Here is a 16,547-nt window from a genome sequence, read left to right on the forward strand (position 1 = left end):
AAAGTGTCAAATATCTTTCTGTTTGCCTTTGTCAACATTCTGCCTCATTTCATACTCCTCGGGAAAACAGTGTGGGGCTTTTTAAGTCTGACAAAGACTTACTCAAAACTAGTTAACCCGGGACCATGGAGTTCACATAGTTTATACCACAGCAGGTAACACATCGCTCATAGACAAGACATAAAATCATTATCCTGCCAAGCAGTGGGTCAATGTTCAAAGACCACTCTTGTCACGGATAATAGTTTCCTGACAGGTGAACAACACTAACAAAACAGGATGCCATTGAGTAAGAAGGGAAAACAGTGTCTTAAAGTGGAAAACAAGCTGGTCAAGGTAACAAGTCGTGTTATATGTCTGAGGGACTACGTAGCTCCTTCATGTACAAGTTATGTGTTTTAGTTTAATTTAAAAAACAAAATATGCATTCAAAGTTATGAATTCAAGTTGAAAAATACTGAGCAAAAGATCATGGTCTGATTTAGTCCATTTTCCACTGTTATGAAGAGAGATAAAAAACTCAATCTCAAGTGTCTAACACAAATATGCCGCCACAAACTCCTGATATTTTATTGAGCTACAAGATTTTTTTTTTCATTATTTCCTTTTGCACTACTGAGTGTGAGAGGCATTGGATGACACATTGTCAAGAACAAATTCAATCCATCACACTTGTAAGGTAGCTGAGGAGACGCTTACAAACTTCTTGTGAATCACATTTAAAATCAGTGTCTCTGCAAAAAATTTCAAGCTAACTAGATGTACTACAACCGCACATGGCCAGGCCATGTGTGGGCTCTATTTATTTGTGAAGACAATGAGTCAGTGGGCCTAGACAGCACTCACTGAATGTGTCTGCCAACTGCGAGTACATCTGCTAAGTTAGAGCCTGTATGAAATCATACACGCGCACAGTTTACTCACAGCTCTCGTATTGGTGTGTTGCGAGCTGCTCCACCCTCAGCAGGCAAGCTGGCATCAACCTTGGGGCGATGCGCTTGATCTTTGCGCACGCCTCACCTCTTAATGATAAAATGAGAAAACTGGGTCGGAGATGTACATTCCCAACAGAAATAGTGGGAAGTTAACATCTTCAGCTGAGCACCAACTGGGAAATCATCTCTAAATAAATCAAATGACTTTCACAAATAGGTGAGGAGCCTATGGGAGGCCCAGGTTGGCTCCTGGGAGGAATGAACAAGTCTGGATGATTAACTGAGAAATGAATGACCTGCTCGTGTATCCACTGGAAACCTACTTGAGCAATGAAATGACTCTAAATTAAATGGTATTTGATATGTTGAGTCCTTTATGGAGACAGATGTTGTTTTTCATGATGATTCATTATCGCTTTTCAAGAGTGGTATCAATTCCCCGATGTAAAAAAAGGAAAACACCTTGATTTTACTCAACCTGTTCATTGAGACAAAGAATTTGAGACGTTGCTGTTTTGCATACAATCAGTGGATTATTGAGGGGAGGAAAAAAAATCACATTGTATTTGAAAGCAAGGATGCCATTATGATGCAGACAATACCACAGACTTAAATCAAAGTCAACATTTTGCAGCTGTTCAAAAATTGTCCACAATGACTGTTTAAACTCATGCAGTTGCAAAAAGGAGAGAATGAGGCAAGGGGGAAGAGATACAGACAGAAATCCAGAGAAAGCAGCCATCCGTGTGTATTAAAGAGAAATGGTAGTCTCAGGATATATCACAACTCACCAGAGTTGGGATCGGAGTTGCCGTCAGCTTCAGTCCTCTTATCAGGGGAGGCCTGCTCGTAGAAGTCATCCTGCGCCTGAACCAGAGGGAGAGGTTGTGTGAGGAGGGAGCCACTGCCTACAGGCTCGTGGTCCCCCAGACCGCTGTCACTGCAGCTCTCCTGGGAGCCATCCGGCAGGTGAAACGTGACGCGCCGCTGTGACTAGAACCAAGAGCACAAAACAGAGCCTCTGATGTTAGTGCTCTGCTCTGCCCCCTCAAAAGCGTTTCTTTTCACCGTGTTATTTTATACCAAGCTGAACACGCTCATGCTTGTTGCTTTTACACACTGAGCACAGGTTGGGACTGCAGTGTTGATTAATTTTTGTCCGAATGATGTAAAATGTAATATACATCATCGCTTCAGACGAATAATGATTACTGAATTAAAAAAACAACCAAAAAAAAAACACAATCTATTTTGACTAGAGCTGGGATATTGATGGAGTTTACACATTGTCAATACAGTCACGTTTCACTGCACAATGACAACCAATAACAGCATGCAAATAAGCATCATGCACTGTAACAAAAAAAAATTTACCAAGGTGAAAAGTGTAAAAGTTCTGTCTCTTCCGTAAGTGCATAGTGTGATTAATGCATGACATAATTGATGACAGCCATAAAATATCTAAATATGTGTGGCAGGATATTATCACGTTTGTCACGGTGACTGCAGGGACATTTGCAGCCTGATTGTTTACTTTGTCTTGTCAATTTGTTTGGGTAGCCGGCAAAGTCAAAGTGGCCTGCAGAGTCAGGCGAAGTCACCCCAGGGACGTCCTTCTCCCCACACCCTGTATCGTCACCAAGTGGAGGAATTATTCACTGCACAAGTGGTTACGGGATATGTGTTAGAGCCCCTATTTTTTTGTTGTAAATGTGCATACGAGCACGCATGCACGTGCATAAGCGAGTGTGCGCACACACCTTCCCTAAAGCCATCCTGATTGAATTTCCAATTGTTAATTCCAAGTGTCTTTTCCCCTTGCTCTAATGACATTTTCCTCAGGCTTTTTCATAAGTCCAGACACAAACCTCCAGCTAACCTTTCGTGAGCACAGAGAGGTCCCCACCACATCCTTGGTGATGACAGACAGAAACGGGTTTTACAGTAATTATTGGCAAAAGCAAAGGTCACCCAATCTGCAGTCTAATGCAAATGACCTCATTATATATTTTAGAACTGCTTGAAAAGCATGCAGCATTCAATGAAACAAAAAAAGGAGATGAAAGCACGAAAGAACAAAAAAAAAAGAAAGAATGAAAGAACAAAAAAATGCACGTGTGCACATGCTTTCAGAATCATCTACATGCGCTTTCTCACACTCATGATGGATAAATGTATGGACAGACATACAGAATCCAGTACAATTAAGTATAACGTCATATATCTGGATAAATGCCACCGTTGGCAATTATAAATAGGCAGATGATCATATCTGGTATTTTGAATGGAAATGACAAGACATATATATATATATATATATATATATATATATATATATATATATATATATATATATATATATATATATATATATATATATATATATATATATATATATATATATATATATGCCAAAGAACCTGGACCAGGGTAAGGTAGCACTAAAGGTGCCCAGCTAAGTGAAACTGACTTGATTTTCTCATTCTAATTGAGTGAGGAATACCATATACATTGCAAAGTCTTTTTTTTTTTTTAACACTGATTTATAACTTATTTCACAGTCTTACGCCTCATATCTGCATCTGAAGACAAGTTAATAGAAAAGCAAATGTATACATAGTGTACCAATGGAACCACTGCTGCTTAAAGCCCGGGGACATAAAGAGCAATCACACATTCTCAAATACTGGATTGTACTTGACAAATTACATATTACAAAATCACATCTTCTTACATGTATTTGACATGTGCAATAAAGAAAATAAATATTGGATTGGAATTTTACATGCAACTCTCTTTGATTTTGACTTTCACAAAGAAGAGACATCTTCTTACTGATTGGGTTAATGAGTTTAGTGTGGGCTCTTAAAAGCTGCTGAAGTGGCAGGACCATCAAAAAGAAGTGATAGATTGAAAACCACACAAACAGAAGCTCTAATAATTTTGAATTTCACCAGATTACTCGCCATCAAGTTCCTCTTTTAAGCGACATGCACTGTCTGTGCCCAAGGATCCTGCCAGTTTATGTTTGTGTATGTGTTTATTAGTGGGTTTAGGCATGTTTGAGGATATTTGTATTTCTCTGTAGCTGACAGTCACTTGTAGTAATATTAGCATAAGACCAGCTTAAACTATCCCTGCTGCCAGTTTACAAGATATTATGGCTTATCACGCCTGCTAACCCTTATTATCCGCTTGTTTTTATAATTTGCCTGACCAAACACACTCAATTTAACAAACACAAAGCAAATAGCAGCGCTTTGCAGCTGGAAGGTTTAAACTCTTGCAAGCCTGCAAAGTATTGTAAATAGCGCTCGCCCCTGGGCCTTCATAGATAGTTCAACGTAAGATGGACTGAAAATATAATCTGACAGGAGCGGGTGGAGGTCAACGACAGAAATCAGTTTATACATGTTTCAAAAAAGCATTAGAGTGCGCACATCTGCTTTTCAAATTATTAATCTATCTGCTATGTATTTTTAGGAGGTTTCAAATGGGTCAGCTGTCCAGTAAAATATTTTTTGGGGGAGAAGAAGCTGTAGAGGTATTGTAAATAAACTATGTTCATCAGTTACATAGATTTAAAAAAATGTAAAAATGTATTCAAAATATTGCCTCTTTTTAGGCAACGTCAATCTTAAAAGTAGCTATTCATCCTAAGGGAAAGTCAGAGATGACATGTAGAATGATATAGCGTCTGGTGTAACTTTTCTGGCATCTGCCAACTTTGTGTTAAAATCACAATCTAAATTGCCGCTGAGCACAAACTGAATGTGACAGAACTGACACACCTTTGGTTTTTATGTGGCAAACAGCAAAACAGCGATAAGGACTCAAAGCACGAGCTTTCTCACCGCTTGCCTATCTTTCTCCTCCTGAGTGTGACCATATGGAGCACAGTATGCAAGTCAACAACAACTTCTGTGTTACACTGGGTTCCAAATGAACACTATATAGCACTCGGTATCTATCAGACATATATTTAATGAGAGAAAACATGTGCACACACACACACACACACACACATACACACACACACACACACACACACACACACACACACGCACGCACGCACGCACGCACGCACACACACACACACACCCACACACACACCCATACACTCACAAAATAATGCAACCTCCTCACCACCACAAATAATCTTATCTAACAGCAGTCTGACACCTGCGGTGAGAGAACACTTCCCACGAGTCCGTTTTCACAATCCGACCACTGAGGGAGGGAGATCAGTCAACCAGGAAAACAAAACTCACAAAAAGATCTCTTTCTCCCCCTGCCCTGCTCTCTAACTCCTGCTCCTGCCTGAGAGACCAAAGGTGCTCTGCCATCTGCTGGTCACCTTTCAAAAATACATTTTCTTTTTAACCAATGAACTGCTACAGGCAGTTCCCGCTTTTTGTACTGGCAGTACTGATTGATTTTTTTTTTTTTCGTCTCTGCCATTTCCTGTGTCTTAGACATTCACACTGCCGCTACAGCTGACTTCAACACTTTTTGAAACAACAAAATGACAGACTTAGTGGCCCTATTCATCCTTAAATACAATAATGTATGCCCTTTTGGAAATTTTATATATATTTTATTGAAGTTATATTTCAGTGTCACCCTTGGTTCCCCCAGACTTTTCATCTTCACCCCTGACAAGCTGTAAGACTCCATAGAACATCAAACCAAGTGACACATTAGCAGCTTATAGACATTGTTTCCTGTCAACGTAACGTTTGGATTTCCTTTGGGCTCATCCATAAAATGCATCACACTCCCAGTCAGGCAAGGCTCTATTTTGATGACATAAACAGTCAAAAACAAGCTCTTCAAACTGCTTAAAAAAGATGAAAGACGTGAAGATAAAAAAGAGCTCCCAAACATGCTTCTGTAAGTAACACTCAAATAAAAAGTGACAAATAAATCACAATCTCCCCGGTCTTTGATTCTGACTCTAATATTGACGCAGTCTGTTCCTGCTGCCTCTCCAGAGTCTAAGTCTGCTGCCTTCTGCTTTTCATCATTAAATCATAGCGAAGCAGTTCTGAGAAACATCTGCATTCTGCCACGTCAACAATGAAGCCCGATCAGTCACTCCTTCGCTCTTTGGCTCACAGCAAATACAAGACAGGCATGCACACAAGTGCACAAAGGCAAACACAAAGATCCAAAAATCGGAGCTACGTCTGACCCAAATTGCAAGCTCATGAGAGTGGTCATGGAGTGCATATCTGTGTGCGTGCACTCTGTGTTATCCAGTTACAAAGCATCGGCCTTGCATTCAAATATTAGCACAGTTCATCATTTCAAGACAAAATGATCTTGTGCAAATTTATAGACACTGTATACAGATGGTATGCTTGCTTGTTTTTTTTTTTTTTTTTTTCTGTTTAACCCCCTTTGGAGAAGAAAAAAAACATGGATCCATCAGTAGTCATAATGTATGCTTGTCACCAAGACTCTCACCTGTCATCTTTCACAGATGACAGGTGTGGTGACAAGATCTGTCTTGCTGGAGCCCTCAGAGTCCAATTTGTTGTGTTATAATCTGTCCACACCTCCTAATGAACTACAACTTATCTCGATTCCTCACATTAACATGAGGGCCCCTGATTCTTAGCACCTGTTAGAACTATCTTACATAATGGGATGCGTCTTCAACTGTGAACAAAGAAAAACACTGCACATCCAACTGCTTGAGTAAAACAAAGATAGATTTTCAACACCAATTATTACCACCATACCGACTAATGATGAAATCCTGCACCTTGTAAAAGCACCAGGTGGGATCATCATTTGTCATTTGTGAATGTGTACACGTTAACCTATACTACTTTAGTACCACTGTAAGTACTTGACGATTATCAATTAAGACAACAGAGGAAGTTAATGCTGCACATGAAGGAGTGGTTAGAACTCTCCCCCAGTTTGAGACTGCATTGAGCTTGGAATGTTTCAGTGTGGAATTTGCATGTTCTTTTATGGCTCCAATTTAATAATCGGGGTGAATGTGAGCGTATGAGTTTTTCCTTGTATTTGCCCTGTGATGGACTTGTGCAGGGTGTACTCTTGTGGGATTGACCTCATGCCCCTTCTACAAGCTTGAATAAGAAAGGAGGATGAAAAGAGGCATGGGAATAGTTAATCATACTAATTATTTGGCTCATAATTCTCTTTTTTTTTAATTATTTGAAAAATAGAGCAATAGAAGAGTTACTGTCCACAACTGAATTTAAAACATAGGAGTCATTCTAAGTCAATCAAATATTTTACCTTAGGACAAAATATGTTTTAAAAGGTTTACACAAACCAATAAGTTCACATGAAATGAAATGCTATGAACACTAAGAACACTATACCTAGTTGTTTCAAACCATTATAGAAAAGAAAGAATTGCAAAAATAAAAAAAATAAAAAGTTTTACTTTCCAGGCAAAAGAGGCCTTGGAATATTGGTGGTTCTTCAGAATAGTTCCGTAAGTATGTGACATTTGGCTTAAACTGCAGTTAACAAGCACGGAAGTGGTTGAGCTAACCAACTCTGACACTACAAGCTGCCTAGAGCTGAAAACACGAAATGAATACACTGCCTAAGCATGCATGTCTAACTTACATACAGTGGTTCCATCAAGCCTGCCTACAGATGGGCAAATCTCACCGGCTCTCAACAGTCGGTTTGCTCTGCATCAGTGGTGGCATATGGGGTTTTACATTTTACTTTTCATTCTGTGAAAACAGAAAATCCCCAAACTAAACAGAGTTTACCTGAACAGACTTCTGCAAAAGGGTGATATTTCATTTAGAATTAATGTCACCAAACACCACCTGGGTCTGGACACCGACATCTTGGACTCATCTACCCCCCCCCTTTTTTATTGTTTTTCCTCTCCACCCTGCAGTGAACTTTTACCTTTTCTGACGAGGGCTTCACCAACCTTGGCCTCGACATTTTCGACTCCTTTTTAATCCCAACGTTGGTGTGCCGTTAAATAACCTGACCCGGCTGAGTGAGGAGTGCGAGACGGTTGCAGTTCAACCAGCTTCCCTATGCGCCTTAAGCAGAGCTGAAGAAACCTGTGCAACTGCCACACAGCATTAGCTCCAAAGTTAACCACTACTGACTCACTCATCGGTTCGAGCCTCCGCCGACATCCACAGCCATAAAATGAGAGACACAGCAATTCTTCTCTATGTGTGTCTCCTGCATCAGGATGAAGGATTTGACACTCAGAGACAGTTAACTACAGAGCAGAGCGGGCTAGGCCCTGAGCACTGAATGGGGGAGCTTGATGTGTTTATGAGTTACAGTCCATGTGATCTGGGTGCTGCACTCAGCTGCAGACAGACGACACGGAAGTCACCGTTCTGTGGCATTAACAAGGGTGTTGGCATTTATTTGCTCTCTTCTGAGACATGCTTTTGTGTCACCGAGCTAATAAAATGAATTACACATAATAAAAACTAATCCAAATTTTATTTTATTACAGAAAAAAAATAACGTTGCAAAATACACAATTAAATATGACGCATGCAAACCAAAACCTAATCGCAGTGCACTCTATGATTCATAATAACCTACAACCCTATTAGCTGTCATAAAATCCTATTTGAGATTCCATTACATCCAATAGGTACAGAAGCTCACATTTGTTTAGTTGGATCTCTGTTTATCCCGGGGAAATAATGGCTATTTACACAGCCATGATTATCCAGCTTTGAGAGATCAAATGTAAATCGATGCAGCAGGGAGGTCTGGTTGACTTTGGCAACTGGCGATCTGAATTCCTTTTTTTTTTTTTCTTCACTTTTTTTGGCATTGACACAAATGTAAAAGAGAGGCAAATTGCTTGTGTTAGAATCTGGACTGACATACAAACAAATATATCCAAATAATCCAACAGTTTTCTGTTTGTTTGTTTGTGTTTTTCATGGAATTACTGACTCGTGTGTGAGTTCAATAGGAGGGATCTGTCGACTCCAGTCCGGTCTGTATTTATCTGTGACTTTTTCTGATGATTCATCCGCTTCATCATTGACAAATTCCCACAATATACAAAAGCACCTCATATTCTTCTCTAATATCAAAGATTTTTCCCACACTTGCTTTCACGGTGGTAATCAGTCTCTTCCATCTAATTCTCTTTTCAGAGTCTGAAGAACGCAGCCCATATCCTCTTCATCACCTCCATCATTTCATCATCCTTCAACCTGGTCAGGGACGCTCCCCAGTGTTCCCATCAGGCATCCACCACACTGCTCTCCCAGCACTTACTCAAGGGAGTCCTAACTTCTCCTGCCTTTATATGTACCATCGCTCTAAAATGTTTCTTATTGTTTCTTATTGTCTGTTATAAAAAAAAAAAAAGAATATATAAACTAAACATTATAGCTGCATCACCACAACAAGCATTGTTAGTGTGTCCACTTAAGCACTTTCTCCTTATTGAGGTGATGAAAAGCTGTTGTGTAGTTCTGTATTTAGCCTTTGTGCAGACTCATCCCAACATGTAAATCTCTAGACTTGAGATAACGTCCATAAATCCAAACAATGTCAAGTGTAATTCTCCCCCGTTTGTTTGTTTTTTTTGCTGAATCCTCAACTAAATTGGGAGCCTGAGGTAACAATGATCTGAATGCTAAATGCCTATTCCCTGTGCCATACACATAACTACAAAACTCAAAATGCATACGTTTTCAAAGGATTATACTGTAATATAGAAACACAATGCCATGCAGGTAAATTATTTTTCAGCGACGTGAAAATAACCCCACTTTCCAATATTGTAGACTTTAAACATGTGTATTTCTTAGATACAATTTTTATTCTCTTATCTTTGCTTTCAATGTCTCTTTGTTTCTGGAAATTGGGGCATTGTAAGATGGCGAATGCATAAACTTTATGGAAAATATAAAGCTGCTTCACACATTGAATCAACAAGCCCCTAAAATTATCCAATCTCTCATTTAAAAGCTGAATCCAACTCACTGGAAAATGACTGAAGTGCTCTAAAGTGCTAAAACCGAATAACATGGGCAACAATTGATTAGGATGATGCATCAGTTTGAATAGATTATGTTTGCATAGTTACATATATTTAAAAAGGGTGAGACAATAAAAATCTGTCACCGTTCTAATGCTTGTGTTTGCAGTATGGTTGGATATCAAATTACATTCGTAGAATTTTATGTGGCACTGATAAGAGCATAGAAACAAAGCAACAAACCATATCTGTTTATCAAAACCCTCTGCAAGGTAACTGGTGACTGTACTCAAAAGAGGCACATTTTCACGCAACCTGATAATGGAAAGAAAGTGACAAAGGAAATGTTGCCGAGGCACCAGCTGGACAATGTTAGCAACGTGCACTATTAACACCCTGCACATGTACAAGCCAGCCATTATGGTGTTAAAAAGACCAACCCAGTAAACACACGTGATGAAAAATTAACTGAAATGCTATTTTGTGTAAAGCATTTTTTAGGTGTAGCCCGTTAACTGTTATCATGCAGGCTTTGCTTTCAACGAGCCAGCTGACCATGCAATATATACTAGCAATACGTCTTCACTGTCTATAATATGTACATACACAAAGCAGGCATCCGCACTAAAAATGCAAAGAGCGAAATATTCAATTCTACATGGAGCTGATTAGTTTTAAATTCATGTCAATACTTGCAAAGCATGCTTTTGCATTACTGTGGGTGTAGAATGTGTGTGAATATCTAACAAAATGTATTGAATGTTTGTATTTATCTCATAATAGTGAGAGGCACAGTACTGTTGACTGACTGCACCATAGTATTTGTGTACGTGTAGTCTCAGTATGTAACAAAGTGAATTTTTGAGATAGACATTTTGGATTACATTTATAACAAGACCATGCAGCAGAGATAAAATATGTGAAGACACAACCACAGATAGTGCATGCTTGGGTATACTCCTGAACTCCCGTCTCTATAATCGCACTGTAAGAATGGGTAGAAACAATGTGAGATGCTGTGCACGGAATGGAAGTGACAAAAGCCTTCAGCAAAAACATGCACACATGTACATTGGCCAAAATAAACACAGAGTAAACAGTACCCTGTGTACATGCTCTACTCGAAGTATATGTGCTATTATATAGCTTTCATTCTTTCATTAAACACAAACCATGGCTTTGTGCTCATTTTCATTAAAGCATACTGCCTTGTGTTGCATCAGGTAGATACACCTGCCGGGAAATTTGGAACTAACTTCTCCTGAGAGGACTGTCACAGTAAGGGAAATACAATTAAGCTCAAGCCTTAATAATTAATTTTATGGTCAATGATCTTACCAGCAATAATTCTGATGCAACTAATCATCTGGAAAATAAGAATCACCCGGACGTTTTTCCATTTGTTTTGTTGCCAAGCAGCCAGCAATTTCCCTCCAACTGTTCCTTGTGAAAGCAAGGTGCCAGCATAATGCACAGTGCTGGATAGTGTGTCTTGGTGTATAATTTGTTTTTTCCTTGCATGTGATCGCCTGCCCGTTTGCATTTTGGGAGACTGCGACACAAAAGGGAGACTCCTCTGACTCGTATCGCTTTTTGTTTCATTCATTCCCTTTTTTTCCAGTGTCGAAAAATCGTACACACTGAAAGACGTGCATAACCCATGCTGCATAACACACAAACCTTGACGACAGTAAAATTACTTGCAATAGTGATTTGTATTTTCATTGCCAATATGCAGCTGGAGACTGAATCACTAGACTCAAGACAACATAAGTGATGTAGTTATTAAGAAGGAATTAGGTCGAAATTAATATTAATTGACCAGAGGACCTCTCACTCTCAGGTGGGGGTTCAGTCATTATATGTATCATATCATTTTGCATAAGATAAAAAGAGACTCAATTTTTGCACTTTTATGTGATTCCTTCATTTTAAATTAGCGTTAAAAATTGAATTGAACAGGATACCTTAAACGTTTTTCTTTTTTTCACTATGATATATTCAAATACCGCCGGAAAACTGAGCTTCAGTTTGTAAAAGGATAAGACTGTATTTCATTCTGTACATCTATGGTTGCATCATAAAAGAGTTAAGCACCTCTTGTGCTCAGCCCAGGATGCAGCTGTGGCTCAGTGAAGTTCGGTTAGCCGACCAGCAGGACATCATCCTCGGTACGACTTATTTCAAAGAAGACTAAATTCACAGGAATACACTGTGAAAGCATCTGTTTGGCCTTCAGCATGATAAATGCATAAATGAATCATAAAATGCTTGTCTTCACTTAATAGCAGAAAAGATAGAGAGGACCATAAGAAAAGTAATGATCATTTATAATGAAAAGACCCAGTAATGCAGCAGTGTGTCTGCCTACTGTTTAATGCGTATGGCTGCACGATATCAGTAAAATATGTGATATAAGATATATCTCATCAGGCATTGCAAATAATTATTAAATACACCCTTAAGTATATGACATTAATGTCTTTGTGCTTCCATTCTTAATTTAACTGTTTTTTTAGGTGCTTTGTTGTTGTTGTTGTTGTTGTTGTTGTTGTTGTTGTTGTTAATCATGCATGGAATTAATATGCCACCCTACTGCTCTCTAATGATAGTGGACAAATGCTGTGGAATGAGGAAATATGACATGAAAGAAGGAAACTTAATAATAGCACAGTTACAATACTAACATATAACCCCTTTGCTGTATTCAATAGCCTTACAAATACTAAGATTGTGTCAATTTAAACACATTGCAGGCACTTCAATGTCTACTGTGTGAATGTGTGCCTTCTTCCTCTTTAAAGCTGTATGTGATCATTTTAAAATGAAAACCATTTCAAATTTGCCATCACCGATATGTAATTTCCCCACTTGTGCACCTTTGTCAGAGGCTACGGTCACCTCAACCTAGTTTTTGCTGAATACTCTCTCAAACAGAGGAAAACATCCTTGCCAGTTACATGAATCAGTACAATATTTGTTCCAAAGCAGCAAAATATTTCATATGACATTGACATAGTTTTTTTTGTTTTGTTTTTTTAATATCGACATGCTATCTTTGCCGTTTGAGAGGCACCATGTGTTGTTGTCTCCTGGTTTGACAGTTGGCTTTAGGAGACAACACTTTCCATGCTGCTAACTTATAGCCTGAACAGCTGAAATGTTTTCTCGAGATCTCCTGTAGAGAACCACAGTCTGTACTGTCAGTTCATCTGAGTCGCACCACCAGATCTGACCGAGCAGCACAGGAGGGTCCCGCTAAATAATGTACAGCTGGAGCGGCGTTGACTTCATTTGTTCCAGGAAAATATGGGCAGCTCTTAAAACAAAGCTTTAACAAGACAGGTCTGCGACTCCAGTGTCTCAACAACCAAACGAAAGGCGTGGCTGGGTTATCATTCTTCTGCACAACACAGCCGCACACACCGTGTGCGTCATCGTCCACAAAAGTGTGAAATGGATAAAACATGCTTTGCTTTCTATCAGCAGCATCAAGCTCACTTTGTTCTACCCATTCATGTTCCATCTTTTCATTCTGTCTTCTTCTTTAGTCACATTTCTTTTTCTCTATGCACATTTTTTTTGACCTGCTCGGTTGCCGCCTCTGTAGTGAAAGTACTAACACCAACAGCCTGAGGCAGGATGCCCTGATTTCCCACAGCGGGAGAAAGGCTTTGCCTGTGATGGCCAGGTCTTTTATACGAGTGCCGAGGTCATAGAGGTAGATTGATGCGCTTAACAGTTGGTCTTCTCTCGCCACTGTCCCTGCTGACTAATCCCAAAGCCTATTATTAGTGCACACTTCAACTGGAAGTCATTTTTGTAATAATTTCATTTGACCACTAATGCACAAACAAATGATTTTCTCCATACATTGTTCCATATCAATCTGCAGTAAAGAAGGCTGGTTTGATCATGTGTTTGGGGGTGAAATCATATCTGAACGTTAGGAAAGAAAATGAGGGTGACAAGAGCCAGCAGGAAGAAATGTAGAACTGCAATGATCCACAGTCTCACTGAGGCTTTGTAAATGAGCATGACAGATCATCTGTGTGCATCCTCGCTCCATCTCTATGGGCACCAACTGCCTACAGGCCTTTCTTGCCCAGTGGTCAACATATCAGTTGGAGAGGTGAAGATTGCCTGTCTGTCTCCCTGGAAGGTTTTAGATTACGGATAATAAATAAAAAACTCAACACATGCCAAAAGCAAGTCCCAACAACCATCCATTATAGATTTCAGATACAATTTTCTGTTAGCGAAGGCAGTATAAAAATAAATCACTTGTTACTCTCCTCCATGCTTCAGCATCACTGGAGATAGTGGAATGACAAGATGCGTGTTTTTAAATCGGATCAAAGTGTGTGATATTTGGGCTTTCTCTGTTGTTCTGACAATGTTCACAGGGTAGAGATGGTATAGATACATTAGCTTTTTGGTGACTGATATTGAAGGCATACTACATGTTCCCAAATCTGAAATCCTAGATATAGCTTATCCCCGAAACAGCTGAAATTAAGGGAATGCAATAGAAGCATATCTAAAAAAAAAAAAAAGGCGTCTTCAAGTCATTAAAATGATCAATGCAACTACAAAGTATGGTGGGGGGAGAAAAATAAATTGATGGTGTGACAGATTGACCAGATCTCCAATATTCATTCATTTAGCTGTATTACCAAGTAAATAAACCCATTTAAATCCTGTCACTTAATGCTTAAAAAAATCCCACAATCAGAATAACACAGATGCAGCATTCCTGGTTTAGGCTGCAGGCTTGTCACACACCCCCATAATTTGAAGGTGTCATCCTCCCTCAGTAATATTTTCAGTTTGGCACAAAGGCATGTTTTCCCAGGCATGGATATACACTCAAAATAGTGTTTGCAGTTGAAGAATATCCTGGAGCAATAACTTATTACACATCTAGTAATAAAATCCCTAGAGAGAGAAAAACAAGGATGTCTGTGAGTTACATAAGGCTGTAACACAAGCTCAGCTCTTTTTGCAAAGATGGGTACCTCCATTCCCCATCCATATGAAAGAAAACTAAATGGCACAGACTCAGAACAACTGGTATATAAGTGTTTGTAAATTTGCATGCGCTCACTTGGGACTCTCTTACAACCTGCCAAATAATATTTCAACTGGGACACAGCACCGCCGTCATATAAAAAGGCAATGTATATTGGTTTTTCCTCTTACCATCCCTTGTTACCAACTTATGACAGAGCAGTGGAGGGAGAAAGACAATACTGGTGCGAGGAAAGTGGGGATGACAGACAAGACCAAAAAAAAAAAAAAAACCAGCAACAAAAAAATGTTGGGTGAAAGTAACAATATTAGTTTAAAAGAGACAGCTGCAATATTCAAACTATCATTCACGAGAGCTGATTCCAACGGCTCACTGGCAAGCGTGTAAACAAACTTAATGTCTGCTGCCTGTATCACCATGAATCTCATAACCCGCCTTGGCCCCGAAGCCTTTTTCTCACCCTCCCCCGCAAGTCCAGTGGCTTATCACATAAACGATTATTGACTGCTCTGCAAGTCATCAATACCATCAGTGGAGTTTTACATAATGGTAAGCCGAGCAACTTCATCATAGTAAGCCAGTGGAGACATAGACCTGGAGAGGATACGCAGCTACAACAGTTTTCACAGGTAGAATGAAAAAAAAGTGAGCAGGGGCTTTTCTTGTTTTCTTTTTCTTTTCCACAAAAAAACAAACAAACTGTGAACCTTTTAAAAGTGAACATTTTGGATACGTAAGAATGTTCAGTTGATAGGATTTGGCTTTAATTCATCATGCATTGACTAAGACAATTTGAAGGTGAAGGAGAGGCCAGTGCATTCTACTGTTAACAACGATGTGTAACAAAATAGAAGCACTACGCAACATGGCAGTGTGATGGTGCAATGTATTGGTATATAAAATGGTGCCTCAGGCCTTGCAGCTGAGCCAAAACAACTTAATGGATTAATTGGGAACCAACAGAGATAATTAGGCCTTTGGGGTTGTATGATTCCACCCCTCGTCGACTGTTGCCTCAGAAGTATGATGTAGTGCGTTCCTGCTGTGTAATCGAGATAATTAGCAAGAATGTTGTGTCACTGTCCAAAGATTAGCAAAAGGGAAAGGCCAAACAAGGCTCATTAAAATGTGGTTCCAACCTAGAGAGACTTAACAGGTTTTATTTAGTGACAGAGGTTGTGTCTTGTTTTGGCTTACCTTATTTGTGTCCTTAGAGAAGTGGAAGATATTAAGATGAAATATTTAGTTTTTTCATTTAATAGCCAGAACTGTTTTCTTCACACATAGGCACCACAGCTAGATAAAGCAGTCCAACCTTTGACTTGCCACCAATTAACCAGTGTCCACACAAAGAGGCTGCAATGCATCAAATTATCTAGCTCGTACAAGAACACTGCACACTACTGTCATATATTTATTTCCCCTGAGGTGAAATTACTATGGATAGCTAGCTGTTAGCCGGGACTAACTGAGCCAGGGATTCAGTTGTTTACTGTGCTCCTATTATTGGATGCCAAGGTGTCCTTCTGTGAGGCTGACAGGCACTGAGTAGTAGGCCAAATTGATTGGTCTGCTCTTGCCCACCAAAAGGACCTGA

The 16,547-nt window shown here is 39.4% G+C and overlaps 1 protein-coding gene across 1 annotated transcript in view; it reads right to left on the reverse strand.

The window, feature by feature from the left end:
* The window catches only part of pcdh9 (protocadherin 9), a gene marked incomplete at both ends in the record, with an annotated part of 198,682 nt that overhangs the window by 57,885 nt on the left and 124,250 nt on the right, over positions 1-16,547 (reverse strand). The window contains one exon of the mRNA XM_080495975.1: positions 1,727-1,928. Within this exon, the coding sequence (XP_080352101.1) occupies positions 1,727-1,928 (202 nt within the window). The remainder of the gene's footprint in view (positions 1-1,726; positions 1,929-16,547) is intronic.

Source organism: Blennius ocellaris (assembly GCF_963422515.1).
Source record: "Blennius ocellaris genome assembly, chromosome: 1".
NCBI lineage: Eukaryota > Metazoa > Chordata > Actinopteri > Blenniiformes > Blenniidae > Blennius > Blennius ocellaris.